The sequence below is a fragment of the Rattus norvegicus genome, chromosome 3 (assembly GCF_021556685.1).
Source record: "Rattus norvegicus strain SHRSP/BbbUtx chromosome 3, alternate assembly SHRSP_T2T, whole genome shotgun sequence".
In the NCBI taxonomy this organism is placed as follows: domain Eukaryota; kingdom Metazoa; phylum Chordata; class Mammalia; order Rodentia; family Muridae; genus Rattus; species Rattus norvegicus.
Genome location: NC_141536.1, coordinates 100376650 through 100397775, shown reverse-complemented (window position 1 = coordinate 100397775; position 21126 = coordinate 100376650). Strand labels below are relative to the sequence as shown.

Below are 21126 nucleotides of genomic sequence, written 5' to 3'. Positions count from 1 at the left end.
CTTTGTAGTCTTGAGAAACCTCCACACTGACTTCCGTAGTGGCCGTGGCAGTTTCCATGTTCTCTAGGTAGTAAAAACATACACTTCTTTGTTTGTTTGTTCGTTTAGTACCTTGTCCAGCATGGCTCTAGGGACTAACCTGACTGGGTTGCAAGGGAATGAAGAGAAGACAGACACATGGACCCAAAGTAAAACTAAAATTGGGTAGCCTTGCCTTTCTGATGGAGAAGCCACAGTACCCAGAAGCTCAGTGTGTTTTAATAAACAGTTTAACAAGGAGGCTGAGGTTATGGTGTATAATTGGATCAAGGAGGCAGGTTTAACTAATCTCAGTAGGAGCATTCTTGTGGGGTGGTGGTGGTGAGGGGGGGTGCAGTCTCTAGGGTGTAAACATCCAGGAAGTACAGACCTGAGGAAAGCTTTACCAGGCTTCTGAGCCTCACCAGGGAGACTTGGCAACTCCCATGAATCTGAGGTGTGGGAGTCCTTGATGCAGCTGTGCCCATGCCAATGATACGCAGCCACTGGGGTTCCATTGTGTGTATTTATGCATTTAGTTAGTGAGTTATTCATTCATTTTATATACTTATTTATTTGTTTATTTTAGATTAGGTCTTGCTGTGTAGAACATAGTGGCCTAGAACTCACTATCTAGCCCAGGCTAGCCCTGAACTTATGCTTCTCTTGCTATATCACCCAGAGTGCTGAGACTGTATGAGCTGACCTCCCTGGTTTCATTCCTAACAGCCCTTTGGCCTAGGATAAGGTCAGAAAACCATGTTCTAATTCTCCATCCTCAGCTGCTTGCTTTCTCTTCCTCAGTTTATCACTTAGGGAGTGAATGTCTAGAGGAGACATTTAATGTCTCTTCCATTGGTCCTATTGTTTCAGCATCTGGGTAGCAGGTATGGCAGCTGGGAAAGTCTGGGAGGAGAAGTACAGTTAGCATTTTCATATAGTAGACAGAAGCCTTCCGATTTCTCTAACATTGGACCTTCCATTTTCCTGTGTATTACACATAAATAAATGAATTCTGAAGCATTTGTGGGCTGGTTTTTATAGATGTGGTATTGGGTTAGTTACTGCTTAGAGTCTTAGGTAAGCAATGGGTAAAAAAGAATTGTGTACAATTGAAATAGTGTTGACACTATGAATTTAGGGGGTAAGTGGTAGGCCATTTCCTGGTATTAAGAAGAACCAAAACTTATATCCTGAAAGTATTTTATTTCACAAGGCTGTAATTATCTTAAAATGAATTTTACAAAATAGTACATTGTGTTTGTGAATACCATAAGTCAGTCTTAGGATTCTTTAAAAATTTATGTTTTATAATACATCCTTGACATTTTCATGTAAAAGTTCAAACACTCTATCTAAGCCAATATAATCCCCTTTTAAGATTAAAAAAAAATCCATGTATGGACAGTGAAGAATTTCTTTCTGTGGTGTATATATTTACTATGTCAAAGTTAGCTGTATACATCAGGGGTGTGTGTGTGTGTGTGTGTGTGTGTGTGTGTGTGTGTGTGTGTGTGATGTCTTTGTATGTATCATGAATAAGCACAGTCATATGCAGGCATGTACATGTGTTTACTCATGAGAATAGGAGTTTGGTATATCATAATACTGAGGAAAATAAATAAACTCTAGATAGAAAGCTGTCTTTTATTAAAAAGTTAACTACCTTTGACTTTTAAAAACACTGTATTTATGCAGACTGGAGAGAGACTCGTTAAACTTGCAGCTCTTCTTGGCAAAGCCCCAGATTGTGTTCCTAATACATATATGGCAGCTCATGTTCTATGACTGGGTCTAGAGGATCTGGAGCCTTCTGTCCTCACAGGCCATGGTGTACATACACACATATATACATGTACACTCATACATACAAAATAGATGTAAATCTAAAAAATAATGTAGGCATCATTTTTTGAACATCAGAGTAATTAAACACAGTTCTGACTCATCTAAATATTTCATCTCCTCATAATAGTAGAACTAAATAATGATGGCCTGCCTTTAAAAAAAAATGAGATTCTTATTCAGCTACCAAGAACAAGACAAATAATTTTGTTTAAATTATTAAATAACTCAATTTTAAGAAATAGCATACAAAATGGCTTTGTAAAATTCTAATATGTTTCTCTCATGTCTAGAGCCTGTCACTATGGACAAAGTTCATTACTGTGAAAGATTCATCGAACTTATGATTGATCTAGAGGTAAGAAATATGTGGTGACTTGTATACTCTTCAGCAGTCTCAGATGAAGCCGTGACTACTTACTTGAAATGACCCTTGGTCTGCTTATAGACAAGGAAATCTCAGGGTTTGACTCCTTGAGATTTTGGACTAACTGTCCTACTGGCATGGGTTCTTATTGCCTTTTAGAAATACGATGTCTAAAGATTGCATACAATTAGATATGAGATTCTTATGGATAGTTCAGATCCAAAATTGATGTGGTTCAGAGTAATCCATTTCCTCCTCTTCCCTAATATAGGAAATTGAAAGAAAATCTGTCCCATGGTTTGAAGTGAGTGTTAAAACTATTAGACTAACAATCATTCATGAGAATTTTGTTCATAAAATTACTCTACCAGTGACTAATTTATATCCTCTCACTGTGTCAGACCTGAGTAACTCTGTTTACTAGGTGATGTCATTGATTAGATAAGTAGTTATCCAACTGTCTCCTCACTGTCTATCTTACTACAATAAGGGAAGTAGGGACAGGAAATGGAAAAGAGCTTTGCTTTTACCGCTAAATATACAGCACGTACTTGAGTTTCACAGGGATTTTGTGTAAAAACTACTAAACAAAGACAGGCAGTGATGGTGCATGCCTTTAATTACACTACTCAAAAGACAGAGGGAGGCTGGACTCTGAGTTCAAGGCCAGCCTGGTCTACAGAAGGAATTCCAGGACATCCAGGTGTACACAGAGAAAATCTGCCTTGAAAAACCAAACCAACCAACCAACCAAACAAACAAACAAAAAAACCAACCACTAGACGAGATGTTTTTTGAGACTCTTTCGTGTGATCCTTTGAAAAAGGAAAAGCATTGCCCCTGAGTGTTTCTTGTTTTACTTGTTTTACAGCATGGATGAGATCCTTTGTTTTATATACCATGCATCTTTGGGCAGGCAGGAGGGTGTTTGGTAGTGTCCACTTTGTGTGAAATAGTCGGTTTGATCTCTAGCTGCAGGGAATACCTGAAACATGGACGTGTTGTGCTTGCATTTCAGGCTCTGCTCCCCACAAGGCGCTGGTTCAACACCATCCTGGATGACTCCCACCTCTTGGTGCACTGTTACCTTTCCAGTCTTGTCCACAGGGAAGAGGATGGCCATCTGTTTTCCCAGGTGAGCCTAGTGGATCGGACACATTTAATGCTGTCATCTCTTAAGTTGGTCTTTGCCTTGCCATGTAGCCAAAGTAAAAGTCTTAAATATGGACCTGTATGTTGTAGATTCCTGGTCAGTTTAAAATAAAACAAGAATTTATAAACTGAATTCGTACTAGAATGCACCTACTTAATCCTAGTAATCACCGAGGTTGTATGTTAACTATATGTTCCTTCATTATTGAGCTAAAGTATCACTTTACAAGTATAGTGCCAGGTGTTCACATCTTTCACTTGTGTGTGCAAAACCCCCGTGGGACATAACAGGTGAGAACTTGACTGCCAGTGAGTTGTACCCCTGTGCCATGGCTCACTCTTGCCTGTGACAGCAGTGACAGGCAGTTGATAGTGTGGAACTTAAGAGTAGGAAGGCAAATGTACTTTACTTTATTGCCTTTGGTAAGAAAGAAGTGTGTTGGTATTTCAGATTTCCTGTATTGTCAAGTGAAAGGAAATGTCTAACGTGTGTAATTGTGTTTTCCAGGGAGAGTTAATTGGAGATGCAGGTCTTATGTGTGTGACGTACTCTAGCTCATGTCTTACTAAGCACTTTTCTGTTTTCATTCAAAAAAAAAAAAAAATCTACCAAGTGATTGGCCATATATATTAACTCTTAGAAATTGACTATAATGTGTCCCAGGTTAGGACTAAAGATAGTAAATAAGTGACCACAGCCAGAATATTCCATGTCCATGTGCAGAAAGCGAGACCTCTTCATACGCAGTCGAAGCTTAAGCGAGGTCGGGTGGCATGGAGGGTCATGAGGGATAGTGGATACACTCCTGTAGTTTGCTTTTCTGTTGCTGTGACAGTGTACTCTGATGAAAGCAGCTTGCAGAGGAAAGCATCCGTTTGGCTTACACTTTCAAGTCACAGTCCATCCTCAGAGACAGGGCAGGAGCTTAAACAGGAGATCAAAGTTGGGAAAGGCACGGTGGCTCGCTTTTTCAGGGTGGACCCATCTTCCTAGGGATGTGAAGCACCAGCCAGGACAGTCTGTCACAGACCAGGGCACAGGACAGTCTAAATATGTTTGGATATGCTCTCAAGTATAGGATGTGTAATGCTAAATTCTAAAATTTTCAACCCCAGAGAAACACGTAGATCTTTTATTACTTTTAATAAATAGTGTTTTATACTTTGTTGGTCTCATGTTCACATGGTTTATTAATTTAAATCAATCTTTCCAGCTATTAGACATGCTGAAGTTCTATACGGGCTTTGAAATTAACGACCAGACTGGAAATGCCCTGACAGAGAACGAGATGACCACGATTCACTATGACAGAATCACATCTCTGCAGGTAAATAAATGCAGTATACCGTTCCTCGTGCTCCTTGTTGAGTCAGCCTGGAACTTAGGTTTTGTAATATGCAAATAAAAATACTATTGTGTTAGTTAGGGATTTACTGCTGTAAAGAGATGATACCATGACCAAGGAGGCATCTCATATAAGGACAACATTTAATTGGGCCTGGCTTACAGGTTCAGCGGTTCAGTTCATTATCATTCGGGCAGGAGCATGGTAACTTCCAGGCAGGCATGGTGCAGGAGGAGCTGAGAGTTCTACATCTTCCTCTGAAGGCTGCTAGCAGAAGACTGGCTTCCAGGCAGCTAGGACCAGGGTATTAAAGCCCACACACCTACTCCAGCAGGGCCACACCTCCCACCAGTGCCGCTCCCCGGGCTCAGCATATGCAAACCATCACATTCATATAGATTCATCCTCCCATTTTTTTTTAATGTTTTGTAATTTGATGAATTTACAAAATAAGTGACTTTCATAGTCCATCTGAAACCTGTGAATCTATATGCTGGTATTTGATTCTCTAAAATCTGAGTTAGTGGCAATATTTCATGCCTATTAGAGGGCATGGGGTCCTTGTGTTCTCAGTGGCTGTCTTCGTTTACTCTTGGTCGGCTGGGCAACCCTTGGTAGGACTTAACTTTCCAGAGATCCAGACAACAGCAGAGCAGGAATGAGCTGCATTTTCAGCTAGTTCCTCTGTAATCTCCAGGAACTGCCCCTTGGGGCTTTCCTTTAGTATTCTTTGGCTAGTTTTTGGTTATAAAATGCCATTTTGGGGGCACTCATGCCAAGGAAGATGCATGCCTGCCATTTTCATGTCAACTTTGTGGGGGCCACAGAAACCTGGGATATAGCTCTGATAGAGTATTTCCTTATGGCCAAAGCCCTGGCTCGATCCCCAGCAGTGGCAAGGAGGGCATTAAGCAGAACAATTTCTGCCTTCCCTATTGCACAACACGCCTCCGGTCTAATGAGGCAGGGGGCGCATGGGGGATAAACATAAGAAGTGGGACTGAAGTCACCAATCAGATGGATTTAACAGACATCCATAAAGCATCCACCCAAACACTAGAGCTTGCACATTCGTTTCAGCAGCACAGGGAACTTTTTCCAAAATATTGCACATATTAAGAAAAAAAGCAAGCCTCAATAAATATGTGAAAGCGAACTAATACAGTGTGTGTTTTCTGACCATAGTGGGATAAAGCTAGACAGCAGGAAGGGAAATGAAAGCACACAAACTCTGGAGACTGAACAGCATACATTTGAACATATTCGCCCTGTGTGGCCTAGGACATTAACTCTTGACGGCCTTGCTTTCCTAGAGAGCTGCGTTTGCGCATTTCCCTGAGCTCTATGACTTTGCCCTCTCCAATGTGGCAGAAGTAGATGCCCGGGATTCCTTGGTCAAGTTTTTTGGGCCTCTCAGGTAAGAGACATGAAAAGAAGAGCATTCTGTCCTGGGATCTTGCTGTGGACTTTTCTTTCTTTCCTAGCACTGCAGGCTGTGGGACGACCCTTTGCCAACCTCACAGCTGGCGCTCCTCTCTGGCAGTGCGCAATTCTTGACTCACTTAGACAGAACTACCCATCTTTCCTCGGGAAGTGGTGAAAGGATTTTTAATAACTCAGGCCATTATTCTTTGAGCAGAACATTAACCTAGCCTAATCTCACTGTCATAAACAGCATATAACAGAAACCAGTAAAGCTTCACGTTTGATATTTGAGATATGACCTAGGAAAGTTTTATGTTCTTAACATATATCAATACTACTATCTACTACATATCTACTAGTGTATTTTTGGGAAAATAATAATAGTCAGTAGCTTCATTACTTCCTTATTCTGTACTTAAACAGCCATGGATCTTCAAAGTATGAGCAAGGCGCTGCTGTTGGTGTTCACTGTACTGTCTTGTGATTACTTTCCTATTGAATTTTCAATGCACTACATAGTCAAAAGCTGTTTCCTTGGCCTGGAAAAAACAAGAGATTGAAAATAGATTAGCAGTTCTAGGGTTTGGGTTAGGAAAGAGGAGCTTGATATAAAACAGCATTAGAGAAAACACTGTGTTAGGAAAGAAAAGCTACTAATAAAAGACAAAAGAAGGATAATTTATTCTTTCACATAATAAATTGTATGCAAAATGCATACTTCACATTTTGTTATATCCTTTTTAAAAATGTCTCTGAGAGTCCAGTGTTGGTAACTTTATCAGTAGGAACATGTTCTGTTTCACTGAAGTTGTTCTTAAGTGAACCTGGCTTTGGATAGTCCGCATGTGGGAGTCAGGAGGGACTGCACGGGCTGCTGGCCTCGGCCTGAGGGTGCTTGCAGTGTTCCTCACCTCTGCTTTGGGACCTTCAGTTGTACGTGCTCTGTGCATCTGTCAGTGGATTTCAGGTACCATGAAAGGCTTAGCAGAAACTACTTCAAAAGTTTTAATTCCTGTTTTTAATTTTGTTTTTATTGGGGTTTTGTTCCTTTGTTTTGCTGCTGTGCCATATGTTTCCTTTTTAAAATATCAATAGGAAAACATGGTTCAAATAGTAAAGGTAATTGATCTGAATAAAATCTTTTCCATTCTGCAGTTCAAACACACTCCACCAGGTGGCATCATACCTCTGCCTCTTGCCAACGCTCCCTAAAAATGAAGATACAACTTTTGATAAAGAGTTTCTTCTAGAATTGCTGGTAAATATTAATACTTAACTGTCTGATAATCTCTCTTATGGCTTTTCCCACCTCTCTGAGTCATTCATAATAATATAAACAGTACTGACTTCTAGAGTTCAGGCTCAGTATTTTGCCTCTTGTCCTTGAGTTACCTGATTTGGTGGGGGTGGGTCAGGCTTGCTTTTCCATGTCTGTGGTTTCTTTTCTCACATCTTCCAAACCTTTAAGCCCCGCTCGGGGGATTCGAAGGAGGCCACAGTTAGCAGTGCATGTGAATAACTGTGGCCATGCATTATTTTAATGGTGGTTATTCAAAACTAATGTATTCAGTATTAGGCCACAGCCTTGATACAGTAAGTTCAGTCGCTTAGAAATAGAGTAAATTATTCCTAAGTGGCTTAAGAATTCTAAGCAATTTTTCAGTCAGCTTTGGTAATGAGAGACTTTATTTTCTAAACTAGTTTCTTTTTTTCTTTTTAGAAACATAGTTTTTGTTGGGTGTGGTGACTTTTTTGCTGTTGTTTGGGTTTTGGGTTGGGTTCAGTTTACTTCGTACATAACGCACAACTGCACAGTAATTAAAATTAGGAGTGAAGAAGTCATCCATGTGGGCTTCTCCTGTTACCCAGGACTAACGGTATTTCTTCACCTGACCCCTCTAGAGCTCTCAGAAGACTTCTCTTATCTATTAGATTTAAATATGTGAAGGTTAATGAAGTACATTTATTGTTACTAATTCAGAGCTATCTAGGTTACAGTTGAAGGGAGAACTGTAGCGCAGTGATAAAGAGTGCTCACTTACTCAATATACTGAATACTGTGCATTGATCTCCAGCGCCACAGGCCAGAGATTCAAGTAACTCCATGTTTATTGTCTTCATTTCACCTTGTTTGGGGATTTAGTTCACTGCATAGTGTAGGAACACCTTCTGCCTCTCAGTACCACATTTTCTGAAACAAATGACTATTTATGTCAAATATTTAGCCATGTCGCTAACCAATGTCTCTTTAAGTGTTGACAGTTTTCACCTCTACAGATAGTGGTTGTGAGCGCGCGCGCGCGTGCGTGTGTGTGTGTGTGTGTGTGTGTGTGTGTGTGTGTGTGCGCACGCGTGCGCGCACATAGCCATATGTGAACATTTAATCAGAGCCAGGAACTGGTTATTTTATTGTGTGTGCTCATGGCTGCCTGGTTAACCTGCATAACCAACTCTGACGAGTGTGCACTGCCTTCACACTGGCTTTGGCTTTTCTCAGATTTTTTTTTCTGTTATAAGATTAAGTAGCTTTTCATCTACTTCAGACATTTTCATTGCTAAGCAATACAAACAAATCAGTAAATAAGTAAGCAGGCTTATGTATCTGTTGATTTTTCTTACACATGTTGAACCGGCAGGCATGCCGTTCTGGGGTTCGCTTTCCAAGCTTGCATTTTCCACGTGGTGGAGAGCATAGTCCCTCCCGTCCACAGGAAAGACGCTGCTAGTGTGCTGAGTCTGGGGGCAGAGACAAGCCGTTTGTAACAGGTGTCTAATGCCCACCCACAGGTGTTTGCGTGTCATTCAGGGAGAAAGCCTGGGGAGCATTTTAAATTAGTTCCAGTATGGAAGCTACTTTTTTATTTGCTCTAAGTATGATTTCTATCTTTGCCTGTCCTCCTACAAGTCACTTGTCACTGTCTGTAACTGCAAACGCTTCCTAAAAATTCCCTGAGCTCTTCTCTGACAAGAAAATCTCTTCTAAGTCAGGCTGTTGGTACCAATACTAAGTCTTTATGAACAAAAGAAATACAAACCTTTCCCCAGGTTTGTTCTCATAGAAAAGCCACGTGTCATTTTGACATTGTCTTTTTTAAAAATATTTATTTATTTATTATATATGAGTTCACTGTAGCTGTCTTTAGACACACTACAAGAGGGCATCAGATCTCATTACAGATGGTTGTAAGCTACCATGTGGTTACTGGGATTTGAACTCAGAACCTCTGGAAGAACAGTCATCGCTCTTAACCTCTGAGCCATATCTCTCTAGCGCCATTTCAGCATTGTTAATTAGAAATCACAGTTTCTGTGAGACGCACTACTGGGATATCAAGCATGTGTAGAGATTATTAATGAGGGAAAGTGTAGCTCACCCAGTCTCTCATTTCAGTAGAGAAGATTCAGACTCCAGGGATTATTAAGTTTCTCAGATCACAGGAGATTCAGGGCTGAACGAAATCCTTGACTCATAACTTCTGTGTGGGGAGTTTGTTTGGTTCTTCCATAGATGCTACAGTTCTTAAACTCTTGGCATGTGCTGGGGAGATTAATACAGTTTTATAGTGTTCCTTCTCATTACCATAGAACCCTGATTAGAGACTGACACTTGTCCTGTTTTAGTAGAAAGAAACAGACTAAGAAGCTTATCGTAATTTCCTTATAGATGGAGGAGCTGGGATTCAACTCTAGTGCGTTTGGTTGATACCTCGTTTTTTATGATTTATGAGGAAAAACAGGAAGGGGAAAAAAATCAAATCTTATCAAACTGCCACAGGAATTTCTCTCTCCGTGCCTAATGGCAGTAAAGGCGGGCTCTCTCCTGTTGGCTCTAAGTGACCTGTGGTGTCATTCATGTTCCTACTGTAACTCATGGTACTGTTTCCTTCCCCTAGGTGTCTCGCCATGAACGCCGCATCTCTCAGATTCAGCAGTTGAATCAGATGCCTTTGTATCCAACTGAGAAAATTATCTGGGATGAAAACATCGTCCCTACCGAGTACTATTCTGGGGAAGGTAGGTAAGGAACACAGAGCTCACGGGTAACAGGAACTCAGGTTCATCACACAGCTCAAACGCAGCCATGTCTCCTCTCTACAGTAGGCTACTGTTCTGTGCTCTTGGATGTAGAAGCTAGAAAAGAGTGAGGATTTTGAATACTTAGCAAAATGACTTATATTAAACTAAATATATCTTAGGATGTGTTACCCTGTGGAAAATATGATTATTAAACCACAGTGCTGTTTCTGAAGAGGCTTAAGAATTCAGAAAGTGTAGCTTTCATTGATCACTGTGATAGGCTGTTTGCCCTTTAAAAACTGTTAGAGCCTTTTTAAAGTTCTTTATGAAGCCAGGACCGATGACCAAAAAAAAAAAAAAAAAAAAAAGGGTCCTCCCACGTGTCCTTACCAGCTATTGCGCCTGTACCTTTGATTGAAAACTACTTGTTTTTGAAGAGAACTTGGCTCAAATGTACCAATTATGTCTTTAAAGTCACAATTATTTTGATGGTTACCAATCCAAGGATTTCCTGGAATTTCTCCTGAAATCCACCTACAGGAAGTATGTGCCATTGGAAACCATTGGGTTAAACAGCATAAGCCAGAGTCAGAAAGACAAGCCTGGAGTGTTCTTCTCTTTATCCAGAACATGGAAATGAAATTATATGTAGCTGTGTCTGTGTGTATCTGTGTGTGAGTATGTGTGTGTGTGTGTGTGTGTGTGTGTGTGTGTGTGTGTGTCAGGACAGTCAGAGATCACGAGGAGACAGGAGGAAGAGACTTTAAGGAAGGTGAGAAATAGGGAAGTAGAATCCATGTAATAAAGCAGAGGTTGGTCTAACTAGGGAAGGAGGAGAACTAGCTGACAGGAAGGACTATTAGGAAGACAAAGGGAGGACACCTAATGAGAACAAGCTATGAACTATACGAGAAGAGAAGACGCCATGAGGAACCCATTCCCGTCTATGTAGCCTTTTTTAATTCAAGTGAGGGTTGCAAGGTGCTAACAGGGTTTTGTTTTTGTTTTTAAATGAAAACAAGACACCTTTCCTTCAGCCTATATGCCTCAGAGACAGTGACTCAGAGTGCAAGTCATTGTTTACTAATAAAAACAATGTGAATATTTGGCACACCATTTCTTGTCTCTAAGTTCTCTTATTACTGCTGTGGCACTGTAGATAATGTATAAAAATGTGATTTGTCAAGTAAGCGTACCGTGGCTTTGCTAGTGCTGTCGACTGCTTGGTCTCTAAAGACTGGTAAGACTGCTCAGTGACGGAAGAGCAGAGAAGAGTGGGAGTGACAGAAAGACAGTGCCTTGACCCCAAAGCCTAGCCAGAGGCATGTTCAGAGTTCTCTTTAGGCAACAGGACATCATCAGATTTACTTTTGTGTTGTTTGTTTTGCCACAGGGTGAGTTTAGGGTACTTGAGAATTTGGATGGCTTGACTTGGGAAGGAGTTTCTAAGTTACTAAGGCCTGTGCTAGTGTGAAGTATTTTTGGAAACATTTAAGAAGCACTGCTGACCTGTGAAGTGCTGAGTGTACATTGCTTGCATGAGTAGTCGTGTCTCTACATGCTCTCTCACAGGATAGCCTGTGCTGTCTGTGCAAGTGGAAATGCGGACAGGTATCTGTCCCACAGACGTCAGTCGCTGCTTCTCCAGCTGCTGGCGTGCTTTCCTATAGACCAGATGATTGATTAGAAGTCATCGATGCTGTTTTCCTTTTCAGGCTGTCTTGCTCTCCCCAAGTTGAATTTGCAGTTTTTAACTCTACATGACTATCTCCTGAGGAACTTTAATCTCTTCCGCTTAGAATCAACTTATGAAATTAGACAAGACATCGAGGACAGCGTCAGCAGAATGAAGCCGTGGTCAGTAAAATGATGCCATCTTTAAGGAAGCAATGTGTGTACAGTATCCGATACACTGTGTTAGGAACAATCAGTGTGTTTAGCAATGTGAAGATATCTGCCAAAGATACCAACTATTTGAAGATTTGTATAATGTGAATTCACTTCAGACATGATAGAATATAAAATATGTATTTGAGTACCTTGGAGGTGTGGTTGGGGACCTGGGGAGAAGGGAGAAGAGTCATGGAAGAGGAGAAATAAATAGACATCAATAACCGGATAAAGAGGGGCCAGTAGTCCAGGACTAGGGCAGGTTAAACTCCGTGTGGTCTTGGGTGAGGTTTATCAGCCAGGAGTGATGCTCTACCACTGTTGTTCCGTGACTGTAGCTAGAAATGTGAGTCAGTGCCCAGTGAACTGCAGGCTAGGGATATTGCAGAACGTTCTGTGAGCAGCACATTGGAACTCAACTGTGTTGGCTGGATTCACTTTGAGGCCTACTTATTTGAGAATTTCTTTCAGTTTAAACTTGACTCCACCTCCTGGCTTTATGTGGAGTTTTCTTTAAGAAAATCCTTTTGTAGACGGGGTTGCATTATGAGATGTGTGAAGGTTAATTTTGGAATTTTACCTGTGAGTGACTGGGTAAATTCTTTTTATTCACTGTTTCTAAGTAGATGGTTACAAATACTCAAGGGATTGCAGATGCGTAAACTTTATTTGTGAAGTGAGTCATTACCTTTCAGGCATAGTAGGTAGACACACATGGTGAGACTGACTCTGTGTGGAAAGCCCGGCAGTTTCTGGAGTCTGAACCTCCTTTGGTGTCCTTCAGCCTTCTCTCTCTTCCCTAACCATAGAGACGACCACAGGCTCTGCAGTTATGGTCTATTTTTCACTTCCATATTTTATTTTATATTCAGTTCTATTTTTTTAATTATTATGTGAGAAGTTATTCTGGATGAGACTATAAAACCCAACACAGAGTATTTTTGACTTAATAATCAGTTGAGTCAGTAAGTAGGCTAGGATTGTGAGATTTGTGTATCCACTGGCTGCTCATCCCTGCCCACAGCTCTGCTGAAATTATTACCCATTGTTCGGACCCCGCGGGAGCGCTTGATCCCGAAACTCCTTTACAATTTGTGGTTACCTTGCACTTATGTGTCTAGATTTAGAGCCTAATTTTGGCCATTTTGCAAAATAGGGATTTATTAACTAGCACTTAAGTAAATAGAATTCACTTGTACATTTAATTTAAATGTCAAGCATACATACAAAGGAAACAAACAGTTACTCATGGTTTTTAGTCTCTATTAATAGAGGATTTTTTAAAATTACTTTTTTCTTTTTTTTTTTTTTTTTTTTTGAAGCTGAAAGAAAATGTTAACTTTTGGAGTTAATTTGTTTACATTTGAAATAATAAATCCTTCTAAAGTTTTTGCACTGGTGCCCATGAAGGGACTTCTGCGGGGGCGGGTCCACACCGTAAGGGCAGAAAGGAGCCCAAGCACTCTTGCACATTGCATGCTTCCCATGTTTCCCATGGCTAAAGCCACTGGGACAGCAGTAAAAGATGATGTGCTTCCAAGTGGCAGAAATCTGTCTTTCTTGACGCTTCATATTTTGTTCTGTAAGAAAACAAAGAGTTAAGGGACCAGAGGAGAGGCTGCTGGGGTAGCCGGAGATTGACTGCTGCTGGAATTCCCTCCTCAGGGACAGGGCAGATGTTCTAAAGGTGGGCTGTGGTAGAGCACACACATTGGGTGTGCTTACTGGAACTCCTCAATTGTGCGTTTACTGTCACGAGTTCCACAGACAGGATGAGCTGCCCTCCGGTAAGGCGGCAAGAGTGGAGGAAGTGACAGCGACCCTTTACGAGGGTTCAGCACACTGTTATGCCGCTCAGAAGCTGCTAACCGAGTTCTGCAGTATAGGATTTCTTAGTTTTGCCTTGATGTTATAAAATTGTATAGTTTTTAGTTATAGCACAGAATCATCGTATTAGAGGTAATTTACATTTTTTGCAGTGTCATTTTTAGGATTAACTTTTAAGTTCAAAGTGTTGCTTTAGTTTGTGTTCCAAATATACCGTTTAAAGTAAAAATTAAATGTTTAATGCAAGTTGAAGTAAAGTAAATAAGAAAGATTATTTGGGTGTTGCTGCTACTTGTTAATTAACTTCCCCTCTGATCTTTTTTAAGTGATTAGTTATTTTAAGGGATTTAAGGTAGTATAGTTCAATGAGGATTCTTGCATGTTTTTAAGTGTTTAAAATAATAGCTTGTTCTGGAAATGTATTTTAAGTGTGATCTAAGAACATAAAGAATAAAAGATAAAAATGGTAGTAGTTGAAACTATTTGAGAGAGGAAAAGGATAAAATAAACCTAAGTAGAACTGTCCTTTAAAATGAAGGAGAAGCCACACAAACACTCTTCTCTAAGAGGAGTGCTCCAGGGAGTGGAGATTCCTGTCAGTAAATGAAAGAGAGTAGCTGAACAGTTTCCATGGGAGACAGTGAAACTGGAGCTGTGATCCAAACAGTGCTCAGTGGACATAAAAACAGGAACACACAACAGTGGTGGCAGGTACCCTTATACCAACCCTCTGGAGACAGAGGAGGTGGATCTCTGATTCAAGGCCAGCCTAGTCTACTAGAGAGTGAGTTCTAGGACAGCCAGGGATACACAAAGCACCCTGTCTTGAAAAAAACAACAAACAAAAGAAAAAGAAAAAAGCAACACACACACCAGGACACACACACACACACACACACACACACACACACACACACACACACATACATACATACACACAGAGGCACAATAGAAAGCAGGAATAAAGCTGTGCATATGTGGCACTTGTGCTGTGAAGTAAGAAGAGTGTTTCCAGTAGAGGAAAGCTAGACCTGCTTGCCAAAGATCACTGCTTTAGAGTAAGACATGAACTTAAACAGATTAAACTTAAGTCTTGAGACATGAGGTTCTTGCAAGAAAGCAGAGGAAAGGTTACCATGACATTGCTCTTAGCACTTTTATTTTGTGTTTGCTTTTTTGTCTTGGATTTTGACACCAAAGTAGAGGAAGCAAAGAGAAAAATGGAGGAGTGCATGAAAGTAGCTGTGCAGCCTGAGAGACACTTGTGACTGCTGTCTAATTAGAGTGACGTCAGAAGGATAAGGAAAACAAAAAAGTAATTAGAAAAAGAATGTGGAGCATCCTAAATGGACATGCTTGCAAGGAAGAGGTAAAGGTAGCCAGCAGCTGTCAACCAGTGGCTCAGGCCTGTAATCATGTGGAGATGGAGACCCAGCCACTAACTCGTTACTCTTCTTGTTAAGAGGGAAGCTGAGTAGCAGCAAGGTTAGTTAGGAAAATGAAAGCCCTGTGCATTTTAGTTGGGCATGTGATTCTACAACCATTACAGAAGAAAATGCAGACACTCCCCGAATTGAAAAGGGAACCGTGCAGTAACCCTGCTTGTGGATGGATGTTAGTAGGAGCTAAGCCCCTGTCTTGAAAGAGACACCTGCACTTCATGCCCAGTGCAGCGCTGCTGTCAACAGCCAAGATGGAGAAACAGCCTGTGTCTGTGTGGAGATGAACAAGTAAAGAAAATGTGTGGCTGCGTGTCCAATGTAGCAGACTATCCAGCCTTTAAGAAGAAAGGGCCCTTACCATGGATAGCCAGTGCTAACCAGAACTTAACTGTGAGCTAAACATGAACTCTCCACATTGTACTTGTGTACAGTTGTAGGGTTCTTGTTTGTGTAATCATCCACTGCTTTGGATTTTCAGGCAATCTGAGTATGGTGGTGTCGTGTTTGGTGGTTGGGCACGAATGGCTCAGCCCATTGTGGCTTTCACTGTAGTCGAGGTTGCCAAACCCAACATTGGTGAAAACTGGCCAACCCGAGTTCGTGCAGATGTCACCATCAATCTGAATGTCAGAGACCACATCAAGGATGAGTGGGAAGGTAACTTGGCATTTCGAAAGTAATGCTACCTTTTGCCTCTTTCATTTGTAGCTTTCCATTTAGAGCATTGGTCAAGTACTTTTACTAAATATTGTCCTTTTAAATTCTTATTCAGTTTTATTCTTAAAATTCAATTTAAAGCATTGTAGTTGTGTTTGTAATTAGTAGTAAAACTATTAAGAATCATACAAGAGTACTTTAAGTATCTCAATATTTTAATAACAAGACCATAACTATCAGAGTATTCTGAAGATTGCAGTTTGCAAAGCAAACTAAGGAGAAACTGTTAAATTAGTAGAGTGTTTGCTAGATTGTAGATCAACATAAAAGCATCCGTGTACCCTAAAGGAGAATCATGTATAACACATTTGCAGCATAAGCAGAGATAGCTACACTCTGAAAAGAGGAGAGCAGCCCGAGTAGGAAAGTGACGCATGCGCTTCATGGAGAATGCATGGGGAGTCTGGTGAGGAGACGCGGAGTGAAGCAGCTCCACAGGAAACTGTGCTTTACCAGAAGGGAAGGTGGATAGGAATTGACAAGAAAGTAAACCAATAGTTTTCCTTATTTTTTTTTCTTACTACCTAAAGTTTTAGCAATTTGAGTTGTATATCATAATTAACTTTTTGAGAAGCCGTGTTCTAAAATATTAAGTGAAAAAGAGTTAAAACTTGGCTAACACCTCTGAAGCAATAGGCAGTGGGCACTTTTGCATCATCACACATGTGTACACATGTGCGCACACACACACACACACACCCCGTTCCCAGCTGTCTAAGATTTTCCCCCTTGCTGCCCTGTTGTGAGAGATAGTAGCCAGGAGGTTTAATCTCCTGCTACCTTCTTCAAGTGCCAGAAGGAAAGGTTTTCAGAAATTATAGCCCCCACATAGCAGTAACCATGCGAACATATGTTAGACTTAAAAGGGAATTCGAAAGGAGCCCAGCAGTGCAGTTGGCCAAGTGTTTGACAATGGCTGCTTTGGTGATTGACAGATTGTTCTGAGTCCTGTCTCTTTCTCTGAGTTCCAGTCTGTTGCATTATACGTTTAGAACATTGTGCACTTTTATGATTGCTGTGCCCTGAGAAGTTCCTGGGGAAGGTCTTGTATTTATTACCCCTGGGAACTTAACAGAGGTATCCAACACTATTTTATACATTGGGCATTAAAACGGAGTAACTTATTGGCACCCCAGAAGTTTAAAGTCTCTTGCAGGAGATGACGGACAGGTCTCCCTTGTAAAGTTAAGAGGAGAGAAGGAGCTCTCCTGGCAGAGCCCTCTCCGTTGCTGTGGGGACTGCTACCTGAAATGCCCAAAGGGATTGTTTTTAAGTGTAGTTCTTAATTTGCCTTCTCTCCCTTTCTCCCCATCCCCAGCCCCCTTCCTATTTCTTCTCTTCCCTCACTCCCTCCGTCACCATAGGCCTCTGGTAGAGTAAGAGATGGAGTGCTCTCATGAGCAGGACAGGGTGCCGTGAGTACTTAGGGATGAGTGAATCACTGGCATACAGTGGAAAGAGAAGTGCTTTTCCTACAGCAGGGCCCAAGCTCAGCCCCTCTACTGATTAGGGATGGGAGCAGAAACCAAGAGGAGGGCTGTAAATGGTAACAAATGTTGTCTGTCAAGCAATAGCTTTGAAATGCTTCAACTAAAAATTATAGAACTGTCCTCCCATCCCCTTGAGACTTGGAGCTTGGGTTCTTAGCCCTGTTATTACCCCATATGGAAGCGACATTGAGTTTTGCTTCTAAAAGCACCCTATGAAAAGGTGGGTGGCCACAAGTGCTTGAGAAGAAAGGCAAGCTCATCGTAGCACAACTTTTTAAGTGCAGACCTAAGGTGTCTCCTGTAATGGTCTGGATTTGGAGGGCTCCTCAGGCAGCCATCCCTACTGACGTCAGAAACTGACTCCTGCATTCATGGGGTCTTCTCAGGACCTCTGTCACTAAAGCCTAGAAGTGTGACTTGTACAGACTGTAGGCTGTATGGCAGCAGAACTCAGCAGAACATCGTTCTTCAAGTTCTCATTGCCTCTTCTGCCCCTTCATCCACTTTGTTCACTCAGATGTGAGTTCTTTTAGCTTTACTTAAACTCACACAACAGAGAACCGTGAAGTCTCCAGTCCTATTAGCCGCACACTGACATTGGTGTCTTAATCTAGCTGTATGTTCTTTTTTCAAGGTTATAAGCAGACAGACTATATAAATTTTCATTTCTGTCATAAAGTGGTAAAAATAATAGATTGGGAAAGAACAAAGATGAAGTGATGTGACCTTCTGTGTTGTAAGTGTAGCCAACACTTTAGTGCCCTTAGCCTTTCTGTGTCAGTGTTACCAAGGAAGCCAGAGAAGCCTTGGATCTTGACACCAATATCTTGCCTCTTAAAATTCACTTAGAAGGATTTCCCTGTTTGCTGACTGGAACTGTACATTGAGCCATATTCTGTGGGTAAAAAATCTGTGGAAAGCACTCCTGTGCTTTGATGAGTTATTCTTGGGTAAACCTGTTTTAGGACAGTGCGCTAAGGCTGTTTGGAATGACACTGATGGATAACTGAAACCCATGGTAGAAACTTGATGATTATGAATTATATGCCAGCCATATTTTCAGTTACTTAATAAGAATTAAAAATAAGAATGGTGATGAATGTCCAATTTTGGATCTGTAACATGACTTGGAAGTCTTGCTCAGTAATTAATTCATGACACAGAAGTTTCTAATTTTAATATAAAAAGATCTTCTTTTTAATTACTGCTATAAAGTATTGAATATTAAAAACTATAGGAAACATAACTATGTTCTAATGCAAAATATATTATTGGTCATCCCTTTTGTTTTTAATGTTTTTTTTTTAAATCTCTCCTTTAAAAACATTAAGAATTTGCCAGTGAATGACCAAAAACAACATAATTCTAATAAGTAAAAATGTCTTTATGTTTTACTAGGTCTTCGCAAACACGATGTATGCTTTTTAATTACTGTGCGTCCCACAAAACCTTACGGCACTAAGTTTGACAGGAGGAGGCCTTTTATTGAGCAAGTTGGTCTGGTGTACGTCAGAGGCTGTGAGATCCAGGGCATGCTGGACGACAAAGGGCGAGTCATCGAAGACGGTACAGTGATCTGTGTGGGAGGGAGCGAGAGAGGGAGGAATGCACTTCTGGGCTGCTGACTTGGTAAAACTTTCAGGTGTTGTATGTAGTAGACATAAAGGATTGTGTGTAAGGTCCTTACTTTACAGCATGTGCTGTGAACATACACTGTAGGTTTCATCCCTAGCACTGGAAAAAAAAAAGGAAAACAAAAAGCCATTAAAATGTATTGAATTTTCGAAGACAAGATTTTTAATATTTCTAAGCATACCAGGCATTGGTAGCAGACACACGTATAATCCTTCTGGTACACACACACACACACACACACACACACACACACACACACACACACACAAACCACACAAACAAATGAGTAGCTTTAAAAGCTGTGTCATGGGGTCAGTTTACTCCTCTTGGGATTACTGGTGATATCTGAAACTGTCGATCCACCCTGACTTTAAAGCGCACACCCTGTTAAGTTAGAACTCTGATGGCTTCTTTCAGAGTTTGGTGGCTGAGCTTCTTAAAACCTGAATGCCTTCCACCTGTCATTTTGAGTCAGGACATCATTAGACTGTGCTGCTTAGGCTGTTCCATTCCAGAGTTTAAGGAAACAGAAGAAAATGAATGCTCTTTTTTTCACATTTCTCAGTATGTGAAATTCTTTTTCCAATTGGTGCTCTTAGGTAGACTCTGGAAAGTTGAGAAAAGTAATAAACCCACTGTCAAATTAAGAAGTAGAAAGGCTACTTTCTTAATTCCTAAAACAATACACGTCTGCAGGCATGTAACTTCACGTGTGCTTAGTCTGAAAAACACTTGATCCATACCCACATGTGAGTCACTAACAGGGACCATGAGCAAAGGCTTTTGACCACTAAGCACTCGAATATGCACATGGTCAGTTTGGGGAATTTGATCAGCATAGGACATGAGTCGTAAGAAATGATAAAAGTTTAGGAAAGCGGGAATATACTTTCGACTTTGAGTCTGAAATGTCTAAGTACAGAATAGTTCAGAAATATTGGAGGTGAGTTTAGTGGCTTACCATTTCTATGAAAGAAAGACATATAACTTACTTTCATAGTTAAAAAAATACATATTTCATTTAACAAACTCTTAAAAAATATCTAGGACCTGAACCCAGACCCAATCTTAGAGGAGAGTCAAGGACATTTCGAGTATTTTTGGATCCAAACCAGTATCAACAGGATATGACCAATACTATACAAAATGGAGCCGAAGATGTGTACGACACTTTCAATGTCATAATGAGGAGGAAACCAAAGGAGAATAACTTCAAGGTAATGTTCAGTTCTGTAACTAAAGTCCCTATATCCTAGTAATGAAATCCAAAGAAGGAGCACATACATGCTGGGTAGACGGATTTAAGCGAACATTGACTTCAGTCTTCCCTTCACAGCATATTGATTAAATATGACATTTAAGGAAATCCATGTGCTAGATCTGTTCTGGCTTTTGAAGAAATGGGAAATTTATAGATGAATTCAGGTTCTCCTCTGAAGGTCAGCTCCTTTTTACATGAGGTGCTGTTTATGCTCAGGACGAGCTGAGCTCATTCATTTACTGGATCCTCTTTTGTAAGTCAAACGTAGGTGTATTCCAGCTGTCATTAAAAGACAGATGTGGGACATCACACTAGTGATTCTCTGATTCAGTGTATTGACACACTTCGCTCAGGGAGACACTGGGGCTTCTAGCATTTGCTTTCGTAGTTTAGAAGGAGAAGTGTTTTAGTAACAGAAGATTTGAAAGTACCCGTCCTGTGGTCACCTATGAGGCTCTTGTAGGGACTATGAGCCACACTCTTATTGGAAGTTGTTTTTACATTGGAGACACCTACTGTTTGCAGGGCGCCTTTCCCCTCTCTGCTCCATGCCGCGTCGCTTGTCCAACCCTATCTCTCCCAGCATTTCCACGCTGTGGCGGTGTATAAGAAATCAGAAGCTCTCAATGCAGAAGTTTATGCTCCATCTCTTGCTTTACTGAACACAAGTGCAGTGGAGGAGTCCCTGACTTCT

The 21126-nt window shown here is 40.9% G+C and overlaps 1 protein-coding gene across 1 annotated transcript in view; it reads left to right on the top strand.

Annotated features, from left to right (window-relative positions):
* The window catches only part of Aqr (aquarius intron-binding spliceosomal factor), a 70088-nt gene that overhangs the window by 20161 nt on the left and 28801 nt on the right, over nt 1-21126 (top strand). The window contains 10 exon segments of the mRNA NM_001100987.1: nt 2157-2221; nt 3249-3365; nt 4597-4710; nt 6042-6145; nt 7309-7411; nt 10047-10167; nt 11886-12027; nt 15808-15986; nt 18935-19102; nt 20219-20388. Coding sequence (NP_001094457.1) covers nt 2157-2221; nt 3249-3365; nt 4597-4710; nt 6042-6145; nt 7309-7411; nt 10047-10167; nt 11886-12027; nt 15808-15986; nt 18935-19102; nt 20219-20388 — 1283 coding nt within the window.